At 35.8% G+C, this 23373-nt stretch overlaps 1 protein-coding gene across 3 annotated transcripts; it reads right to left on the bottom strand.

Moving 5' to 3' along the window:
- Positions 1-6728: 6728 nt before the first annotated feature.
- Positions 6729-17136, bottom strand: LOC113082411 (NLR family CARD domain-containing protein 3-like). Of its 3 annotated transcripts, XM_026254072.1 has the most exons (8): positions 17102-17136; positions 16827-17000; positions 15847-16005; positions 13366-15246; positions 12960-13133; positions 9151-9324; positions 8041-8087; positions 6729-7708 (listed from the first exon to the last, which is right to left on the bottom strand). In XM_026254072.1, exons 4-8 carry the CDS (start codon positions 15180-15182, stop codon positions 7179-7181), a joined length of 2742 nt encoding a protein of 913 aa, XP_026109857.1. In that variant the 5' UTR covers positions 15183-15246; positions 15847-16005; positions 16827-17000; positions 17102-17136; the 3' UTR covers positions 6729-7178. The 3 variants fall into 3 exon arrangements, with proteins under 3 accessions (XP_026109857.1, XP_026109856.1, XP_026109858.1); XM_026254071.1 differs by lacking the exon at positions 17102-17136 and having other exon boundaries at positions 16827-17045; XM_026254073.1 differs by lacking the exon at positions 17102-17136 and having other exon boundaries at positions 13366-15191; positions 16827-17045.
- Positions 17137-23373: the final 6237 nt, after the last annotated feature.

Genomic DNA, 23373 nt, shown 5'->3' with positions numbered 1-23373 from the left:
CTCAAGACACTTCATTGTCAATACACATCTGACGTTTCCATAGTAATGCCTGAATATTAACATTACAACTTTAACATTTTGCATATTCAGCATTTACAATTGCCAACGTGACACTCTAATTGATCATTTATATATATTACACTTCCTCTAACTTTACAATTTATCTAAAATAATAACATGAGAATGATAATGTAAAACATATTCAGAATCTAATCCATATTCTCAGTAAAGAACATACACTCTGTTTGTTATCTGATGCATTAAATTGAATGACGAGAAATATGAAATTAGCTCATTTACATTCACTCAACTGTAATGCTTAACACAGTTTACAGACATCACTGCCGAATAAATGACCACGTATGTAAATTAAGAGATAATTTATAACATGGAACAATATTATCTCTTATATATTCAAATATTATTTATACTTTACAGTTATAAGGGACTTTCGCGCTAATCGCGGGGCACTTATGCTAACCATGTGCTCAACATGACGAACTCATGACTCACTATTCAAATAACTAAACAGCTGCGTTAAACACACACACAACTCGTTCGTATTATTAACAAATGTTTATGCTTAAATCGAAAATGTGTTTTGCATTATACTTTGCAGTTACCTGTAAGTAACAAGACAATGAAGAGAAGAACGCATTTGTGATGGCTTCTCGTCTTTGCATTTACTACGAATGAGCATCACTGGCGCGCAGGCTGCTATGAGATGCGTGCGATGACGTCATCACACTGGTAGGCTATGCCAAGCGAAAATAATCAATTTATAAATGCATAAACACTCTTTCTTTTTAAACATAAAGTACAATAAAACATTTAAACCATATTTAAAACAATTTGAAAATTAGCATCACACTAAAAAAATGTACAAACACAAACTGCCTGTACTCACTATTACATAGGCACTTCACCGTAGGCACTAGAATTCCTCTAGTCTGGTCCTGTCTTCACAGTAATTTCACTCCTGTTAATTTGGATTATCCCTGAATAAAGACATCTGCAATTGGTCTCTCTCCTTCCCTGTGTCTCTCTGGTACACGATTGTCTCAAGTAGAACCTTTTTTGTCTAAATGTTTCCATAAAGAACCTTTGGTTACTTGTGGTGAAAGATGGTTCTTAAAAAAGGTAAGAAATGGTTCTTTAAATAAACTTTGACTGAATCATTCTTTGTGGAACTAAAAATGGTTCTTCTGTGGCATCACTGTGAAGAACCTTTTTAAGCACCTTTATTTTTAAGAGAACATTTAAAGCTGCGGTAGGGAATTTTTGACGCTCTAGCGGTTAATAAACAGAACTGCTTGCGTCTTGCTGAAGAACATCGTAGCCGGAACTACTTCTCTCTGTTTATGTCTATGAAGAATCACAAAGGTACTGGGTTACTCCGCCGCGGTACCCCCGAAGCAATCTAAAATAGTCCGAATATAAACACTTATTATAGGTGCACCCTAGTGATTCAGGACAAGCTAAAAACATGGTTTGGAGAATGGATTCATGGTGTACTCGCTTATTATGTTCATTTTTCTACATTTTGAACACAAACAAAGTCACGGACCGCAGCTCTGATTGGTTGTTTTCTTACCGGGAGCGGATGTATTTCTGCAAATGGCAATAGGAGCACTGGGAGGAGCCAGAGGAGCTTGATTTTTACACAGATTATCTGTCTCATATTCTACTGTCAGGACATAATGACAGGTTTAACAAATATGTAATAAATATATTTTTTTACAAAAGTTCCCTACAGCACCTTTAACCATGATATTTGTTCAACTGTGGTTATACAAATGTTAATCAGATTAAACAAAAACAACAACAAAAAAACGGATTGACAGAAATATGAGCTGCTGAGGAGGCATTTATATGTTTTATATCAAGAGAAAGCAAGCCTCTAAACAAAGGAACAGACCAGTGCAGACTGTACATGAAAACTTTGTTCTAACAGAAATGTAAGTAGCACTTTCTTGCACCTTAGAAAAAATAGTAAAAAAATAAATAAATACCAAAAATTATATCTGGTGTATGAATAATTTTTTGTTTGCCTGTGGATTAATTATTGTTTAAACTACAAAGTAATTCAGTTAAGAGCAATGAGTGATTTTCTTTCATTCTGTTTCTTGGATTAACATGGGTGGGGTCACTTTAAGAGATAATGCTGCCATTATAGTGATACACATCAGTGAGAGTACTCAGTTGGGTTTTTCCACGGCTTGTGTTTGAATGCTTTATACTCTTTTGAATGTTTAAATTAGCATGGCTTAAAAACACATGCTAATGATCAGAGGTGGAGAGTCCAGGGGTCAGAAAGTAAAAGTCCTGCCACATTTTTGCTCCACCCATGAACTCAGCAGCTGATTTCACCAGAGGAGGAAACAAGTCATTCTTTCCAAGTCACAAACTAGTCTCAACTCAAATCCCAAGTCCTCAAAGAGTTAAAGTCAATGAGATAATTAAGAGACTAATTAAATGATGATTGTGCATTGGTGATGAACACCTGCTGTTATTGTGCGTTACAGAGGATCAGATGCTGATGTTTTATTGGTTAAAATTATGCCACCATCATGGAGATCAGTGTTTGCTTCAGTTGGGCTCTTGACCTTTGGTTTCTTATGTTAGATACTTCTCTGTAAAAGTACATGTGCTGTTATAAAACCGTTACTAGCTGGTTTTACATGATGAAGTAATTATTAGGCATCAGCCTGTTTATTTCCAAAAAAAATATGTATTTATTATTAACAAATGTTCAGTTTTTAAATAATCTACCTTGTGGAACCGTTGGTTTAATCACTATAATGAATACATTTCCTAATGTATGTAATAAATATACATTTTTGAAATCTTCAACTAATAAGACGCACAGACATCATGACCCAGCATATGAATCTCAACAATGGTGACAATCAACAAAACGCTTCAAGCTGAAGTGCATGCTGGGTAACACCATAGTAAAAACTCCCATCATGCACTGTAGCATGAATAATTATTGTAACCACTGTTGAGGATCATATGATAAGTGCTCATGTCTAAAATCCCGAGCCTGTACAATTTTTTCCCCCCAATATTTAAGCATTACAATAATATTTGTTTAATAGGACTTTTTTTGTAGTTCAGTAATTGCTGAACATAATTTAACAAACCAAAGAGAGACACCTTCATGAAGTTAATTAAAATGTTTTAGATGAAAAAAGGGCAATTAAATTGTCTACTTCAAGCTTTTAATTCAGCAATGTGTTAATGTTTACTACGTAACACAACCGCAAGTGTTTAAAAGCAAATTACTTTGAATTATTAAAAGGGTCAAGAGCCCAACTAAAGCAAACACTGATCTCCATGATGGTGGACTCACCACAATTATGGGGACAAAGTTTTTTTTTTTTTCTTTTTTTCTTCCAGTTGATGTCATCCAAGGCTGTGCTTAAAGTCAATTGTAGTTCTTGTTTTTCTCTTTTCTTCAGTGATGTTGATTGTTAACAGCAGGTGTTCATCACTAATGCAGAATTATCATTTAATTAGTCACTTAATTATCTCATTGACTTTAACTCTTTGAGGACTTGGGATTTAACTTGAGACTTGTTTGTGACTTGAAAAGAAATGACTTGATTCCTCCTCTGGTGAAATCAGCTGCTGGGTTTATGGGTGGAATAAACATATGGCATGACTTTTACTTTCTGACCCCTGGACTCTCCACCTCTGCTAATGATAAGCTTTCATGACTATGGGCAGCAGTGGCCTGTCAACTGTCTTTTTATGATTGCCTCAGCCAGAGATAAATTCATAATAGACCATGTTTGGTTTTTTTGTTTATATTAGTATAAGCAAATATATAATATGATTAAATAGATATTATATGTATAATAGATTGTTATAAACCTGAACAAATACATATAAAATGATGCACATGTTTAAAACTTTAAAAGGAAATTGCAGGTCTGGTAAGAGTTTAACCACACTAGTAAACACAGTTATTAGTTTTGTTTGACTGAGCACAATCAATACTTTTTTTTCCTCCTAGTGACATATAATGGACATCAAAAGAGTGATGACAGATGTACTCGAGGGTTCTTGTGGATAAAGAGCTCAAACAATTCATTTGACAGCTGTGCAATGGTGTGAAAGCAGGCATTGAGCCGATTCCTCGAGCAAAGCTTCAGACTTCTGATCGTGAGGATGTGGTGGACTGCATGGTAAAGCAGTATCCCGATGACGCTGGGAAGATGAAACAAAATGAGCTTGCCAGGCGCCTTGATTTAAAACTTCACGAAGGTATTCATTTATTTTCTACTGCTTTAAGGTTTCATATTTGTGAAACATTTGATGGTATTGGTGATGATGGAGGTGTGTATGTTCGTGACTGTGTGTTTGAATCAGACTCCTGGGTTCACAAGGAGAAAGACTTTGTCTGCTTCATGTCCAGCCTCCCTGGTGAGTCCTCAAAAACACTGATTGCTCAGATGAAACTGATTTATTGATTACATTTGGCTGTTCATTTTGTACACACACAATGGCCGGTAGAAGCTTTTAAAACAACTCAGTTTTCCTTTTGTTAATTATATTAGTTCAAGGTTGTTTCACACTCTGAAGAAGAACCTGACATGAAACTCAAAAGTTTCAAATGTTGCTTTGTACTTTATTGTATGACTTGACAATGAATTAATTATCTCCACAGATGTGTCTGCATACAGGGATACTCACAATGGAAGTTATTTCTTCAATTACATAGTGGATGTGTTCAGCACAAGCGCTTTTATATATGACATTATGGAGTTGTTCAGGAGGGTAAATTGTTTTTCTTTATTCCAACTAAAGGTCAAAACAGTCTCTTTAATTTTATTCAGAATGAATGGGTTTGCTTCTTGTCACATTGGGAGATGATCTTTTCTTTGATAGATTGCCTCACGCATTGAGATTGACCCACATTTCAGAGGCAAGGAGAAACTACTGCCGTGTATTGAAAGGACGGCCCTTGTAAAGAAATTCTACCTGTTCCCCGGACTCTAATGAAGTAAAATCAGTTAAGAGGAAGAACAGGGGAACGGGGTAAAACTATGTAGAAACAACAGCATACTTCCTCAGTTGATTAATCACAGAACATTATCAGAATTGCCTTATATTTTAAGCTTTTTGAAATGTTGTTTAAATGTGCAGTTGAGTCATTACCTACCTAAATATGGATGCATTTACATAATACATCCATCGTCATTTAATTGATTTATTTATTGATTAGTCATTTAGATTTTATCATATTTTTCCATTGTTGTTTATTTTTATGTGTGGTTTCAAGGGATATTTGTCTTCAGAGAATGTCTCCATTTAAAGGTTTTTAACATTAGTGTACATTGTTGTGAAGCAGTCATTTTCCATTGCTATTTTTTGTGGTATAATAAAAATAGTTGGATTTGGGCTGGTCAGATATTTCAGTCTGAGCATTGCAGCTATGATTATCTAATAAACTCGACTCCGTCAACTTCTTTGCTGACAGAAGATTGTTAATAGAGTTTGGAGCACCAGAGAAAAACTTCTGGGCCCGTATTCATAAAGAATCTTAATGCAAAAAGTAGCTCCTAGTGACAAAATTCTAAGAAAATTTTTAGAAATGTGGGCGTTTACTCTTAAAATTAAAGAAAAAATCCTAGTAAAGAAAAAAGTAATTCAGAAAGCATCTTAACCCTTACAAGAGGTCTTAAGGTCAAACTTGTTAGGAGCACAGACGAGGACTTTTAAGAGGCTTAAGAGTTTCTTTAGCAGAGGAGAAAATGGCAGAAAGATGAAGATGCAGAAGAAATGTGTTGCAGACAATGGATGACAGGGAGTTAATAAGAAGTTATAGATTATATAATAATTTATAATTTAATAAATAAATTAAAGTAATCACTACATTACGATATTTGGCAACTGGGAAAATGCAACAATGCAATAGTGATGATTTGGGTCTGCCACAACCTTCTGTAAGCAGAGTGATCACACAAACAATTACAGCACATTCAGAACATCTTATTGTCTCGCAGTTCATTTAGTTTCACTGGACATTCCCTCAAAAAACTGTAGTTATGAATATAGCAGGCTTATAGGTGCGCACAAGCAGGGGGAATGAACCGTTAATAGTTTGTGCTATACGCTCCCATGTCTGCTTCTTGTCCCTTGCTGTGACACCCGGCCCGAATTATCCTTTAAGAATGGCCTTGTGTTCATCCACTAACTGGGCTAACAGTAAACACTGTTCCTCTGTCCAGTTTGGCTTTCTCACCCTTCTTGGTTTTGATTCCATGTTTGATATATTAAACCAACATTCAAACCACCACTTAAATAGGACAGCAATCACTGTAAATGGAAAGAGTGGAACAATTTTTATCATTCTAAGCCAATCAAATACCTTATAGGAAATTAAAAGCATGGTAAATAAAAAAAAGGATTTAGATACACACATATAATGTGTGTTTTTGTGTGTGTGTGTGTGAGAGAGAGAGAATGGTCAAATAGGAAAAATTACGCATGTAAATTCAAAGTGAGAATTAGAATAGAGCCTATACTTAAAATCACTCTTTTTTTCCTTCTTGGACAACTAACCAATCACAGTCTTCAAAAGATTGTGTCATACATAGCAACCGGGTCAACCCCGCCTCCTCACTAAGATGAAAGTTTTTGTCTTTTCCTTACTCAGAGTTGCTCTCAGATCGATCCTGAATCGCTCTTAAGCTAAGACTCCTACGTAAAAGTTTTTAAGCTAAATTAAGAGTTTTCTGAGAGGATTCTTAGAATCTTTATGAATACGGGCCCTGGGTTTTAGATACAAGACAAACAGATATGTTACAAACTCAAATCTATATGTAGATGGACATAGTTGAAGTGTATTTAAATAAAAACTTAAATTTGTAGTTTTATGTTTTCTTATATACTACACTATTGTCATATTACTATATTAACCATAAGCTAAGGAAAGGCAAGTTTATTTGTATAGCACATTTCGTACACAATCGTTATTCAAAGTCCTTTACATAAAAGAAAGTAAAATAATCATGAAAAATAATCATAAAAATAAAACAAGGAATTTAAAAACTTTGGAAATTATTTAAAAATTTGATTTAAAATGAATTTAAGAGTGCAATCATGTGAGTGCTTGGAAAACTGACAGCTTGTTTGTGATGCCTCCGTTGTGTCTTACAGCAAGTTGTTTAATCAGACACAAGAGACACTGAAGAATCAGCATAAACTGCAAACCCAGCGTAGAGGGGTTCAGTGAATGTGGTGTTGAATGTGTGTAAGTGTGTGAGTGTGTGTGTGTCAGAGACGCTGTAGAATGACAGAGTGCCAGCTGACCAGTCCAGATACACTCCTACTCTTTTAGAGGATAAAGGGAAGGGTATATTATTGCTCACATTATTGTGCCAGATAGTGAATTCATTAGCACAACAGTACAGACTCCAGGATTTGTCATTGTATCCAAACCAGCAATCACTCACTCCTTTCCTCCTGATTCCTTTATATGACACTACTATATCAGCCCCCTTCCCGCTCCATTCAGCCTCCCAGTAACAGCGTCCAGTCAGACTCTCAACACACAGAACCTGCTCACAGCTATCAAATCTCTCTGGATGATCAGGATACTGCAGTGGCTCTGTCACATGTATGATCTTCCTCTTCTCACCAGACAACATGAGTTGAGTGTTTATGGTGTTGGTATCCAGTGTGAGATCACATGCATCTGAAAACAACAAGAAATATACACAAAGGACAGTTTTAGCTTTAGAAAATAGCTTTTTACTTCTAAATAAGGTGTTTTTAATGTAAAGACCACAGAGAACAGCATAAAAAAAAGAGCAGTTCATGACCCCTTTGAATCTAGTGTTTTGTCCATGTATCTGTAAGGGGTACAGTAGGTTTAGGGGTAGAGGTTTGGTTAGACTATAGAAAGTGTCATTGATCTGTTTTAAAATCAACGGATATCTGTACAATGTACATAATAATGTGGTCATACAAATGTGTGTGTGTGTGTGTTTGTGTGTATGTGGGGTGGGGGTCAGAGAAAAGACCTACATTTTCTTAGTCCTGGTGTGATTCTTAAATGTTCTCCATTATCCACACTAGAAGGAGTCAAAAAGAAACCATGACAAATGACTGATACTGATAGCTACAGAACACCAAAGACACAAAAACCAACAGCACCCATAAGTTACTGAGGATAAATTTAAAACCAAGTGACTAAACACAAAATACACTTTTCAACCAGTTGTTAAAAAGCAAAAGTCTCCAAATATCAAAGTTAATGAATTTAATGTTTCATTTTCATCTTATTTTACGTAGTTATTGCATCTTTATGTGGATAAACATTTTTTGGTATGTATTGAGAACATACTGAATGTTTTTTCTCTCTCTTTTTTATCTAAATGGCAAATAAAATAAATAAAGTACCGGACTGCTTGCTCTTGAAATCTTTCTGAAATCTTTTTTCACCCAAGTTACCACGTCATCATGCAACGATCAAATCTTTTAATTTTTGATAAATATAATTTTGATATATATATATGTATGTATTTGTAAAAATGCAAATTAGGCATGTACATAATATGAACTGCACATAAGCCTACTGATCATGTAAATGTAATTGTGTTTTAGAAAAAAAAAATGGGTAGCCTACTGAACAACCATAAACTGTTAAAGCTCTTGATCAGTTTTCTTAATGCTATCTTGAACGTTCTATGGTGTAACTTGGGTTGAAAGTTATTGCTTATGAAAGGTTTTGCAGGGCAAATAGCATGGGATTTTTAAAAATGTATTTATTTTATTCTTCTTTTTTAATTGAATATCAAAATATAAAACAAACCAGTAAGTTCTTAATCAGACACAGATATTAGGTCAATAAATAATAAACAGGAGCAGAAACATTCAGTTCAGAATGAGCTGAAGGCTTCTTCTCTTGTTTCACAGAAGAGAGAAAAACTGAGACAGTCTAGCCCTTGTTTATATTGCACACGTCTGTGATGCATTTCAGCTCAGATTAGGTTTTATTTATTACCAGGAGCATTTCAGAAGCTAATGACAGAGATGTTCACATAGAAGGCCTACTGTATGTGTATACATACTAACCCCCGACACTGATTATCAGTACTAGTGATCTTGTGTAAAACACATTATTACCACACATACTTAAGTATCTGCAGCTGATAGTTTGGATCCTCTAGTCTGTGTTTGAGCAACTGTACTCCTGACGGTCCGGGGTGATTGTAGCTCAGATCCAGCTCTCTCAGATGTGAGGGGTTTGAACTCAGAGCTGAAGACAAATAACCACAGCCCTCCTCTGTCACCATACAGCCAGACAACCTATAGATGGATACATAACACACACACGCACACACATACATATGTGCACGAACGCAAACACACATGCAAACACACAAACACACACACACACAAACCAGATAATCTACACAACAGGAAATTAAATAAGACATTAAGGGCCTGTCCACACGAAGTAAGAGCTTTCCCTATCCAATCTTTTTTCCCCTTGTTCTAAAAAAACCCCTGTAAATACAGCATTGTCTCAAATATATGCATACACATAAAACTCAAAACGATGCAGTATGCATGCCATACCAGTACGTGGTGCTGTATTCTGTCACAGAGACACACTAAAAATGGAGAAAAAGACTTCAAGCATGCACATGTGAATGGGCCCTAAGCAGTGACAGTGCTAAAATTAGGAAAACTAACAGTGAATTTATGGTTAATTTTAAAGATCTTTACCATCATCTACATACCATTTATTTCATTACAGTATGTTGCTGTAAAAAATATCCACGCTTATGGATTTTAGTTATGTTTTTTCCTGTCCATATTCTCCTGCCTTGTTCAGTTTCAGTGACCTAGTTTCCCATGTTGTCTTGATAATGATTATTAATTAAGTCAACAGTCCCTAGCTTACTTTAGTATGTATACTCCCTCTTCTGTTCTAGTCATTTACCAGTTATTTGCTATGTTTTGTGTGTGCTTTTGGGCTGGGATAGAATATCATTCTGTTCACCTGTTTTAATTAAAGGGACAGTTCACCCCAAAATAAAAAGGGCCATTAATTACTCACCCTCATGTCGTTCCAAACCTGTTCCTTCAGAGCACAAATTAAGATATTTTTGATGAGCTATCTAACACACCCAAAGATAGCAAGGGGACTACCATGATCAATGTGTGCTTTGATCTTAACGTAAACAATGTAATGGGTTTTAAAATAAAGGAAGCATAATAATTGTACTGGTCTGGGGATCCCTGCCAATTATAATTATTTGCTTAACCACTTTAAAATGGCTTTTTGATTGCTATTAGTCAGAAACCATAAAGAAAATGACACAAACAGCAAAATATTATAATTTCATTTACCTAGCATATCAGTTGAAGCAAACATCCATCCCTTCTTAAAAGTCTGTTTTAAAACGAGCTGCCTGTTGTGATATTTAATGAGTCGACTGCTGTAGCCTATATCCATCTAAGGCATGTTCTCCCTTTATTTTTAATTTGTATATATACTTCTTAAAGGGGGGGGGGGGGGCTTTTCAGCCTCGGGATCTGATTCTGGATCATAAATATACGGCTGAATCTGACTGTTAGCCATGGTTTGTTTTGTATGATGTTTTTTTCCTCATGGTAATGTCAGAGTTTCCAGATGCTCTCAACGCAAAAGCCTACTCGCGCTCGTGATTCTTTAGCTCCGCCCACACGTCACGCCTCCAGACGCTTGTGTTTTTCCGGGGAAAAATCGGTACAGACTATCTTTCTCTTATAAATATAATAAAACTAAAGACTTTTTGGAGTTATGAAGGATGCAGTACTACTCTATAGGTACTCAAGATTAACAGGATATTGAGTGAAAACGAGCATTTCACCCCCCCTTTAAATGACAGCTTGGTAAATCTGTTGGCAATCAAATATTCAATATCGCTACTCATAAGCTATTGGTACATTATCAGCATTGTGGTATTACAGCTGTGAAATTACAAACCAAAAATACACATTCTGAGATATGAACTGAAATGAATTGTGAATTTTATTAACAGTAACTAGTCCTCCTCCTATTTCCACCTCAAAATTTTGGGTAAGCTGTGCCTCCTCCCCCGATGAGCCGCCACTGCTGCTAACACAGAACATACTTGTGTGCCCTTTGTCGCAAATGTAAACATACATTGTTTATGTCCAATTCAAAGCAAAATTACTCTCCAAAATGGCACTCTAGGGTGACATGGAGCAGATGAATTGTTGAATGAAGTTGTTATTTTTCTTTTTTCTTTTTCTTTTTTTTTTGCACAAAAAGTATTCTCGTAGCTTCCTAAAATGATGGCTGAACCACTTACATCACTTGGACTATTTTCAAATGTCCTTGCTCTGTTTCTGTACCTTGATCATGGTAGTAAACTTGCTGTCTATGGAGGGTCTGATGTGGTTTTGTGTCTTTTCTATCTGTTTACCTGTATGTTACATGTCTTCTGCGTATGTCCAATAAACACACTATGAGACCTTATTTCGTGAACCGAATTCTCTTTTACTGTGTAACTTCTATACAGACTCACATGAACCTCTCAGTCATAAGCAATCAATCGATCACACTTAAAACACAGAAGCCCACTTTATATACACAGAGTGTCTCACTCAAATCCATCACAGGGTGAGATAGCTCTCGGGTTTCATAAAAATATCTTAATATGTGTTCCAAAGATGAACAAAGGTCTTACGGGTTTGGAATGTCATGAGGGTGAGTAATTAATGACAGAATTTTCATTTTTGGATGAACTATCCCTTTAGTCATTAGTCCCTTCCATTATTTTTATTTTATTTTTAATGACTACTCAATATATAAGGCAAACTTGGACTCTGATTTTTCACATTGCTCAGTTTGTTTGAATTTAGGGTGTCATATCACTGGCTATGCATCGAGATGTGTATCGAATCAGCCTTAGCTATGAAAATGCACAACCCTTTAATACAGTCCACTTGGCAGAGAGAATGAAAACACTGATAAACACCTGATGTTTACAAACAGATTCACTCGAGAAAAATAGAAAAACAAGAACTGCAACTTACTTCCAGCCTTATCCTTCACTTATTACTACTCAGACTGACTTTATTTCTGTCAGACATCTACAGAAGTTCTTACTGAGAATTACAGAGGTTTAGAGATTAATGTTGTTTTACTGAATAATAATTTTCTTGTTAACAGTAGGTGTTCATCAATGTATGAATTCACTTTTTTGTTTTCATTCACTCCTTCAAGTTGACTATATTATTAAACTAACGTGGGGAATAATGAATGAGTGTATCTGTTGTGTTTTGACTTTGAGTGCTGTCAATTCACAATATAATGTGGTAGTGGTATTTTTTAAGTGTATTCTTGATCAATTAATGTGCCTGGTTTAATGTCCTAGGTACTGCCCATGATTTCTATCAGCTATTACAACAGTGTCAGTTAATAATTATCCATGCTCAAGAGAGTGGTTTTCATAGGTAGTTTTTGCAGCAGTGTATTTATAATGAATGTAATGACTGTTAGAATGAAAGTTTATCCAGACACTTCTTTTTACCAACTGTGCTCAATAAAATCATAGACTCTCAAATTCTCTAATGTAGGCTACACAGGAAAGGTCAAAATGATCTGGAAGTTATGAAGATAAGTCTGCAGTTTATACTCTGAATAAACATAAAATAGTTTTGTTTGGACAATTTTGAGAAAATATGGTGAAAGCAGTATTAGAGAAATGAATAAGATAATTTCAAATTATTTATTTATTTATTTATTTATTATTATTTTGAAGGTAAAATGTGTAGACATCCAGAATAAATGCCATTTGATTAAAAAGCTGGAAAAAATATGTGCAATTGTTTAGCTGTTGACACCAGGAATGCATTATTTTGACAGTGTGTTACATTTAACAATTTCAGATCATTCATTATATCCAATATCAAATCAGAAATACCTCAGTCTCTCCAGCTGACAGTTTGTACTCTTCAATCCATCAGAGAGCAGTTTTACTCCTGAATCCTGTAGGTCATTGTTACTCAGATCCAGCTCTCTCAGGACACAATTTGAGGATTGTAGAGCTGATGACACAGTTTCACAATGCTGACCTGAGAGATTACAACCAGCAAAACTGAAAAAGAGAGAAACACAAGCATTAAATTATTAAACCCCTTCTAAAACTGTCATTTCAAAAACATTACCAGAACATTCATTTTAGTTAAATGTATTCTAAAACTATGAAAATTATACCCAAGCAAAATTATTTTCACAACAATAGAGAAAGTAATTCTAATTCGAAAGGACTCAGAGAAAGTAATTCTAATTAGAAAGGACTCACTATAAATCATGGATTAAACACTCACAGGGCTTTTCTGCAGTTGATCACAGCTGGTATCAGTCTTTTTCTCCCCTCATCTGATGTGTTGTATTTCTTGAGGTCCAGCTCATCCAGTGGCTCCTCTGACATCTGAAGCATGTAGGCGATTGTTGAGCAGTGAGCAGGAGAGAGTTTCTTCTCTGAGTGTTTGTCTGATTTCACAAACTCCTGAATCTCTCTGGACAGAGTCTGATCTTTCACTTCCAGCAGACAGAGGAATAGATTGATGGATCTATCAGTGGAGAGTTCATGTCCATCTTTGATCTTCTCTTTAATGTACCGTGTGGTTCTCCTGATGCTATCTGAGCTGTTCTCTGTGTGTGTCAGTAGATCCTGTAAGAGTCTCTGATTGGATTCCAGTGAGACACCCAGCAGGAACCTCAGAAACAGATCCAGCTGTCCAGTCAAACTCTCAACAGATTTATCTACTGCTCTTTTATGCAAGTTTTGCAGTGAATCTAATAATGCTTCTGTATTGCTGCTTATGTGAAAGTAAAACACATAGAAAGCAGCAAGAAACTCCTGAACGCTCAGATGAATGAAGCTGTAGACCTTTCTCTGATGAATCACAGATTCCTGCTTAAAGATCTCAGTGCAAATCCCAGAATACACTGAGGCATCAGTGATGTGTATGCCGCTCTCAATCAGGTCCTCCTCATAGAACATCACATTACCCTTCATCAGCTCTTTGAAAGCCACTTCAGCAAGTTTCACAATCGCTTCTCTGTTGGACTGCAGGAGTTTCTCTGGATCTCTCTCTTCATACTTCTGGTTCCTCATGTTGATCTGAATCAGCAGGAAGTGGATGTACATTTCAGTCAGAGTTTGAGGGATTTCTGCACTCAGACATTCTTCCAGAACCTTTTGAAGCACAATAGATGAGATCCAGCAGAAGACGGGGATGTGGCACATGATGTGGAGGCTTCCTGCTCTTCTGATGTGTGAGATGATTCTGCTGGCTTGATGCTGGTCACTTATTATCTTTCTGAAGTATTCCTCCTTCTGAGGCTCAGTGAATCCCTGAATTTCTGTCAGACGGTTGATGTATTTGGAGGGGATCTGATTGGCTGCTGCTGGTCTGGAGGTGATCCAGATGAGAGCAGAGGGAAGCAGCTCTCCTTTCATGAGGTTTGACATCAACACAGCCACTGAAGGAGTCTCAGTCACATCACAAACTTTCTGAGCGTCTGAAAACATCAGTGTGATTCTGCTTTCATCCAGACCATCGAAGATGAACACAACTTTACACTCCTCATAAATCTGTGAGTCCAGATCTTGAAGTTCAGGGTGAAAGTCCAGCAGAAGTCTATGAAGACTGTACTGATGATCTCTGATCAAGTTCAGCTCTCGAAATGGAAGCACAAACATGAAATCTACATCCTGATTGGCTTTTCCCTCGGCCCAGTCCAGAATGAATTTGTGCACAGAGACAGTTTTTCCAATTCCAGCGATGCCTTTAGTAAGAACAGTCTTGATCTGATCTTTCTCCTCACATCCTGCTTCAGCTGACGTTTTAAAGATGTCATTGCAGTTGATTGGAGTGTCTTGTGAGTTTAGTTTTCTGGCTGTTTTCTCCATCTGTAAAACCTCATGCTCTTCATTCACTCCTTCACTTTCTCCCTCTATGATGTAGAGCTGTGTGTAGATGCTGTTCAGGAGGGTTTGTGTCTCTTTAAGTTTTTTTCCCTCAGATAAACTCTCAAACTTGTTCTTCATCCTGGTTTTGTATTGTTCTTTGATTATCTGTAGTTCTCCAGTCTCCAGCATATTTTTTTGCAGGACTTCTTCAGTTCTTTCCTGCATGATGTGAGTCTGAAAGTGGGATTAAGAGGATGGCACAGATCTGATCAGCTCATATGTCTCTTCTCTGATGAAATAAAAAAGAAAAAAGCAGCAAAGATTACATTAATTTTAGGAGACCCGCAGAGATATAGCAATTAAAGGATCTGATTTTTACTCCCTTCTTTGAGGTGCACCCCTTGTGTTGTTGGAGTACATGCAATGGTATTTCATGTATGTACTAAATTAAATTAGAAACTGCATGTTTATACAAACAAGGAGTCAGATGTCCATCACTGAATGCAAAGGGTTGCCTCATGGATCTGTCACTCTTCATAGACAGACTGGGTTCCGGAGACTATGTTCTTTATTTCCTGATGATAGTAAACTATTACAGCACTATTCTAAATGCACTTTAAATTTACATTTATTTATCTATTACTCATTTTTGTAAATAAACTAATATCATAGTATAAAATTATCAAATATCCCTTCTTGAAAGATGCAAGGGACTTTCTGGGAAGGTTGGTGGGAACATTCCACTAATTAGAAACAGTGACAGTTTAAGTTAAAGAAAGTAATTTTGTGTCTCTCTGTGATGATAACATGAGGCACCACTCAACAAAGGCCATCTTCTGGACAGTCACCTAGGACAAAAGTATCTGCTAAATGCAAGAAGATATCTCACCTGGAGTCAGAGGGTGCTGGTCCATCACTGAATTCTCAGGGATTGATCACTCTTCGCAGACACAGAGTTTGATCCAGAAGATGGAGAGGCACCCATTTTAGATGAAATGTCCTAATATTTTCTCTTGACATAGAGACTTTCAAAGTCACTTTCCTTCCACTTGAAAGAAAGAAAGAAAGAAAGAAAGAAAGAAAGAAAGAAAGAAAGAAAGAAAGAAAGAAAGAAAGTTGAGTAATTGGTTTCGGATCTCTTATGGGGATTTTTTGTATTACGTACAGACATACACAATCACATGGCAAAACCACATTGTCTGCAAGAAAGGAACTGATACTTTGAGGATTGTACAGATAATCCATTAGAACTTGGCCTTCTTTACATGATTTATCATTTATTTAGTAATTTGTTCATTTTCATTTTTCAGTTATTATCATGTTTCAGTTTCATGTCAGTCTTTTATGTAAGACTCCAGTAGGTGCTACATGTTATTAATATAAAACCAGGTAGACAGAGAGATAAAAAAAGTATTTATATAATACATTAATAATAATATTAAAATGCTATTTATAGCATCATACATTGTCTAAATAGAGATTAAAAAAACATAGTTCTTTATGAAATCTTATAAATAGGTTTCCATTTAGCATCAATAGTTCTGTTATTGTTACACTCCAAGGAAACTGTAATCTCTTAATCATATAAAATAAGTTACATGATGGTTTTCATCAACAAATTATATAATGTATATGTATATATATATATATATATATATATATATATATATATATATATATATATATATATATACACACCAAAGATATGAAGAAACCTAAGTAAATATCAGAAGTAATTTTCACTTTCATTGCCAATGTTTTTGTAATTTTGGACAGAGCTGTTCACCGATGATTAAACTCACATGTAAAGAAAAGCAAAAATATATTATATGACTACGTTAATATATTAAGAATAAGTTCTGAACTTACCACAGAATATGCAACTGTTTAAATTTCCAGTGTCAACAGATTTAAAGTCTCAAAACCTAGTTTTTCCTTCTTCCTTTTAAACTTTTGATTGTAGGGTGAAATCCAGTCACAAATGGACACTGCAGGAAGGGGAAGCATCATGAAGAGTCATGTGTCTCATGCTGCTGTCTGAACCTGAATAACACAATTGCACAATTCTGAAGAGCCTGTGACATGATGAGAACATGTCCCACTGATATGAACTACAAACACACTCATTATGAATGATGACTTACTCTATATAGACTGTGTGTGTGTGTATCCCATAGACAGTAAAATAAATGGACACAGTGACCCCATTGGATTCAACTGAGACAAGTGAAGTCAATTAGAAGCACGGACTTCCTGGGGGTTGAGCATACTGCGCAGACTCAAACTGAGCTTGATGACGTAAATGTCATGTGACTAACCTGTCTGACAATTGTAAGTCTTCTAATCGCTGTGCCAAGAGAAATCTGAATCACCCACTGAATCTTGCAGACGTTGTTGAATAATTTTGTCCCATTACTTTTATGGACTCTCTATGGGCTTTTCCCTTGATTTCATGCCTCCACGTCCCCCTGATAGCCTCATAGAAAGTAAAAGATTGTCTGCAAGCTTCTCCTCCTGTCCATATGGTAATTTCTCTATTATGTGACAGAGAGTCACAGGATATGACGCAATCGTTGGCCTATTTTTGACAAAAACTGCTTCTACGGGGCCACAACGTAAGATACAAGGTAATGGGGCCTTTTATACATTTTCATGTTTCTTTAGAAACATAATGAATGGACAAATGGAGTCTTTAAATGCCTCAGATGGAAATGTATTCACTGTCAAAGTGACGCCAAAATGAATGGGAGTCAATGGAATGCTGGTGGGGGACCGCTAGCCAATGGCGGCGCCCAGGGATGCTTCAATAAAATATGAAACTCTGCCCCCCCTGGATTATCCTCATATTTGTGTCTTCAGTCATCCTGCCATTTTCTTATAACTTCAAATATGTAATGATGTCACAAAATGTAGTACAAAATTCCCGTCTTCCTGCCCGATATAACTGATTTAGTCCTGTATTGGTTCTGTTTTATCCAAATAAAATGTCTATGGAATGCATATAATTGTCACCTGATTTAATTACAGATTTTACCATCTTGTTCTGGACTCTTATTTAATGACAAGGTATTCTCAGATGGACGAACAGCTGCTTTCAGCTTCCCCTTTAGAGATAAAAATACAAATAATTAGCATATAAACATTTGATTTAACTTTATAAGCAGGCTTAAGGTTTGAAAAGAACTGCTTTAATGTGACATATGATGAAAATCTGACTTTTCCTGGTTTTACCTTCTATAATCAGGTCCCCAAAGCATCTACCAACCAAGGAAATGTGAAAAAGAATAACCCAGTAACTTTGTTTTTGGTAAACCTTTTTCTGCAAGTATCTGAAAAAACAACTAGTGAGTCTAATTTTGCTCCCTTGGTGACGTGGCAAAGGGATTTTTCAAGAGACAATGGTGTACCAGCTCTAATGTTATGGTGAAGGTTTGAGCAAAACATGCTAACTGTTCTGTCTTCAACTCCACAGATGAACACAGAACACTGTTGAGAGTCCAAGCCTCAGAGGAGACAACAGAGCAGTGAGTTTCTTGATTTATTTACTGTATACTGCTGCTACCACACAAACTTGTGTGAAGGGAAACTTAGTTTAGTACTCACATGCTGTGACTTTTTGTCCATGTGCTTCAGATGTGTGCTCTCAGAAAACCCTATATCAGAAGTTTAAACTAACATGGTTTAAAAATCATGATGATAAACATGATAATCAGATCCCAAACAGATGTTTTCAGAAGGTCGGAGCTGTAATAAGGCAGCTCCATTCTGGAAAAGAGGGCGGTTCAAAGCAGCTCATTTGCATTTAAAGAGACAGGCACTAAAACAGCATCTTTCTGCTTCATTCAAAATAGGCTTTTTCAAAATGAAACTTTATAGACACATTCTGCGGACACCAGAGACTTATACTGCCTAATGTAAAAAGGGGCATAATATGTCACCTTTAAATCCTTAAAAAAGAAAGTGACAGTGAAAAACAGTGTTTAATTGTTCTGTTTGCTGTATTTGGAGAGAGGTAAGTTGTTTAAAGTATTTGAGAGACTGAACTGATTTACTGATAAATAACCAAAATATAAAATAAAACTTTCTCACCTTGCGTTGCTGTACAGCCTGCTGTAAAGGCTATGTATGGTGTGGTCTCTGCTCATAATCCAAACACACTGCACATTTAGCCTCTTAATTTGTTTGACAGAACAGCTCGATTTTCTCTCCGTGTATCTGACACTCGTGTTCTTCATCCCTCTCTTTCCTCGTGTTTTGCTCTCTCAGGTAAGTCTCACAGGTGTTCCTCAAGCACAGGTTGGACACTGGCTCCTGCGGGGACAGCTGTCTACAGACGGGACAGTTTCTGGAGCTGCTGGAGGTCCAGTGATCATTAATACACTGTCTGCAGAAACTGTGTCCACAGCTCAGTAACACCGGGTCTCTGAAGACATCAGTGCACACGGGACACGACAGCTCATCCTCGAGCGCCATTTAGACACAGCAAACATGAAACTGAATAAAGATTTCTCTGAGAACAAATCCAAAATAAACACTTCCTAGTTGTTACAGCCTTTGTATGAGGAAATGACATGTCAAACTTTCATTGGAAGAAAACAATTCAGGAGTGGGAGCTCCAAGATGGCGCCGTGGATAGTAGTGGTTTTCTAAGCTGAGAAACAAATTGGGTATTTCTCACAAATGGTCGTATACATTCCGTAAAGTTGCTCGCTACTATTGGTAGATTGTTAATAGTTGCCGAGATTGAATAAATATTGAAGTTGGAGTGCTGCATCAAAACTAAACTTAATTACGAAATCATCAGGTTCACTGCACATTTCAGAAAAATGGCTGAGGATCTTGGCGCAGAGATGGAGGTTGATACTATAAAAGAGAAGAGAAGTTTTAACGAAACTCACTCGTATGCATGTAAAGTGAAAAGCGGAGGAAGTTGTGAGTCTTGTCCGAACACACCAAGCAAAAATCAACCTCCCAAAAGACATAAAAATGACATTGACTCCTCTGCCAAACAAACTGAACTTTCTTTGAATGACGTGCAGGAAAATATCCGAATTCTCTCTGAGAAAATCAATGAACGATCCGACCAGCTAGAAAGAATGGTTAAAGAGAATTCTTTCAACATTGAAGCTTTGGGCAAATCTCTCACCTCAGTGCATGATGATGTGATGGTCCTTCAGAAAGAAAACGAAATGCTGAAAAATGCGAATGCTCTTCTGGAAAAAAAGGTGAAGGAAATGAACACAAAAATTAATGATCAGGAACGTTACAGCCGCAGATGGTGCCTGCGTTTGTATGGGCTGTCCGAACAAACTAATGAAAACGTGAAAATGAGAGTCATGGAAGTTTGCAAAGCAGTGGTTTCGGACGGGGATAAACGGGTGGTAGCAGATGGTTTGGATGTGGCACATCGGCTTGGTAGGCTTAAAAATTCGGATGATGGCAGAGTGAAACCAAGACCGGTGATCATAAGATTCGTTTCCCGTACAGCCAGAGATTTAATCTGGAAAAACTCAAAAAACAACGAGTGTCTAACTACCAAGGGGCTGCGATTTAAGGAGGATTTGACAGATTTTGACATGGAAGCACGGAATCGTCTTTGGCCGACTGTGGAGAGAGCAAGGAAAGAAGGCAGAAATGCATACTTCAGCGGAGCGAGGGCTTTTGTAGACGGGAAAGAGATTCGTCTTGAAGGAGGCAACGGTCCTACATAGGCTTATGGTCGTCTTGTTGCAGTCTGCACAATTGGCGGTGTTTTGCAAGACATGTTAATCTTTGTTTGGGAAAGGAAGAAAAGAAAATAAGAAATGTATGCTTTTGGAACTGAATGCTCATTACTTTTTACTTTCCCTAATGTTTGCAACTTTAAAAATAGTAGTAGCTACTTTTGTCGAACATTTGTTAGGATCCCATTATGTAAAAGTCTAAAGTTTAGGTTTATTTTACTCTTGTGGTTCTTAATTAATCGTTGAACGTTTATGTCTCTTTCTTTATTTTCTATCAATGCCAGAGGTATTCGTGATCTTCTGAAGAGAAAAGCTTTATTTTTGTATTGCAAAGGGAAAAATTTAGATTTTTGTTTAATTCAGGAAACGCACGCATGTTCTTCAGATGCTGTGTTTTGGAAAAATCAGTGGGGAAAAGAGATTTGGTTGTCATTTGGCAGTAACCGCTCAGCGGGGGTCGCTATTTTACAAGATAAATTTACAGGGCAAATAGTAAACTACGAAAAAGATGACTGTGGTAGATGGATATTGCTTGTGTTAAATAAGGATAATGAACATTTTGTAGTAGTCAATTGTTATGCCACCAATAACAAAGTATACAACGGAATACTTTTTTCACATATTGAATCTAGGATTCAGCATTTTATTTCCCTTTATCCTTCAGCCCAAGTTATTTGGGGAGGAGATTTCAATACTGTGTTTAATGAAACCATTGATAGATGGCCTCCTAAAACTAGACCAGGCCCTTCTAGTGAATTGGATAATGTATGTTTAAGATTGGGTCTTATTGATGTGTGGCGAAGTAAAAATCCAGACAAGGAAGAATATACATGGAGTAATAACGACTTATCTCTTCATTCTCGTATTGACTATTGGTTAGTGTCTAATGATTTAACTAATAATGTGACCTCTGTATTGATAGAACCTTGCATAATGACAGATCATAAAGGAATTTTTATAAAAATAAATATGGTACAAGACAAATTAGTTAAAAATCATGGTAGCTATTGGAAATTAAATAACAAATTGCTTGAAAATGAATGTTTAAAGGAAAAAATTAAAAGTATTATTGAAAAATATAGAAAAATTGCAGAGTTAGAAAAATCATATGGAAAGTATTGGGAATTAATGAAGTTTGATATTAGAAAGGCATTTATTAATCAAGGAAAATTAGAAACAAAGAATAGAAATATTAAGGAAAAATCTATAATTGAGGATATTTTTAATTTGTGTAAAAAGAAGAAGGAACTGTTAACTGATTGTGAGTTACAAAAATTTGATTTATTGCAAATTGAATTAGATAAGATCTATGAGGATAAAGCAAGAGGAGCATTTGTTAGAACTAGACTTAAATGGTTAGAAAAAGGGGAAAAAAATACAAAATATTTTTTTGGCCTTGAAAAGAGAAACCATGATTTTGCCTCAATTTCTAAATTAATGATTAACAACAAATTAGTAGATAATTCTTCAGTTATTTCAAAATATGTTGCTCAGTTTTTTAGTAATTTGTATTCTCCTATATCAGCTACTTCAAATATGGATACCTTTTTAAATAATTTAGTGAGTGATACCAAAAAAATAGACCAGAACTTTCAGAATAATTGTGATAAAGAAATAAATAGTGAAGAGTTGAGAGAGTGCATTAACTCATTAAAGAATAACAAATCTCCAGGCAACGACGGGCTAACCAGTGAGTTTTATAAGACTTTTTCTAAATAACTTTTACCTTTTTTATTGTTAGTATTTGTGGAAGCTATACAAAATGGAGAATTGCCTGCTTCATTAAAACAATGAATTATAACATTGATTCCCAAACCTAAAAAAGACAAGTTATTTATTGAAAATTGGAGGCCTATTAGTTTATTAAATAATGATAGTAAATTGTATGCAATGATTTTTGCTAGAAGATTGAAGCAAGGTTTAGACAAAATAATTGATATAGAACAGTCTGGGTTTATGAAAGGCCGTCATATTAGGGATAATATTAGACTAGTATTAGATATGATTGATTATAATAACTTTATCGAGGATGATAGTTTTATTTTATTTATTGATTTTTATAAAGCATTTGATACAGTGATTCATAATTTTATTTTCAAAGTTATTAAATTGTTTGGTTTTGGAGATATGTTTTTGAAAGCAGTCAAAACATTGTATAGTGGATGTAATAGTTCTGTCAAACTTGCGCATGGCACCTCACAAAGATTTGATATTCATCGTGGCATTAGGCAAGGATGCCCTCTCTCTCCTTTTTTATTTTTGTTAGTTACTCAGGTTTTAGCATCGCATATAAAACAAAATCAGTTTAATGGTATCACAGCTTTAGGTGTACAATTCAAACTTAGCCAGTTTGCTGATGACACTGCAGTGTTTTTGAAAAACAAATTTGAAGTACCCAAAATAATAAGATATGTTGAGGAATTCACTGGTGTTTCAGGCCTTAAAATGAACTTAGATAAATCTGTATTATTTCCCCTTAAAGATTGCTCCTCTTCAGAAATAGAAAATATTCCAGTTAAACATAAATTAACATATTTAGGTGTAATAATCTGTAAAAATGAAAAAACAAAGGAGTCAATTAAACTTTGAACCAATTATTGAAAAAACTAAAAAGAAATTTAATTTGTGGTTATTGAGGGACATTTCGATATTTGGGAGGGTTTTATTGTCAAAGGCGGAGGGTATATCTAGAT

This window comes from Carassius auratus, unplaced genomic scaffold, assembly GCF_003368295.1.
Source record: "Carassius auratus strain Wakin unplaced genomic scaffold, ASM336829v1 scaf_tig00036059, whole genome shotgun sequence".
In the NCBI taxonomy this organism is placed as follows: Eukaryota; Metazoa; Chordata; class Actinopteri; order Cypriniformes; family Cyprinidae; genus Carassius; species Carassius auratus.
Note: the sequence above shows the minus strand (reverse complement) of the source record. Positions and strands in the feature narration are given on the sequence as shown.

Bases quoted from the DNA above. Each gene is read 5' to 3' on its own strand.
- LOC113082411 (XM_026254072.1), bottom strand. From the start codon at position 15,182: ATGCAGGAAAGAACTGAAGAAGTCCTGCAAAAAAATATGCTGGAGACT. The intron at 13,134-13,365 runs GTGAGTGTTTAA...TCTCTTTTTCAG, and splicing joins ATCAACTGCAGAAAAGCCCT to TTTTGCTGGTTGTAATCTCT. The intron at 7,709-8,040 runs GTAGGTCTTTTC...TGTTGTTTTCAG, and splicing joins CACACCAGGACTAAGAAAAT to ATGCATGTGATCTCACACTG.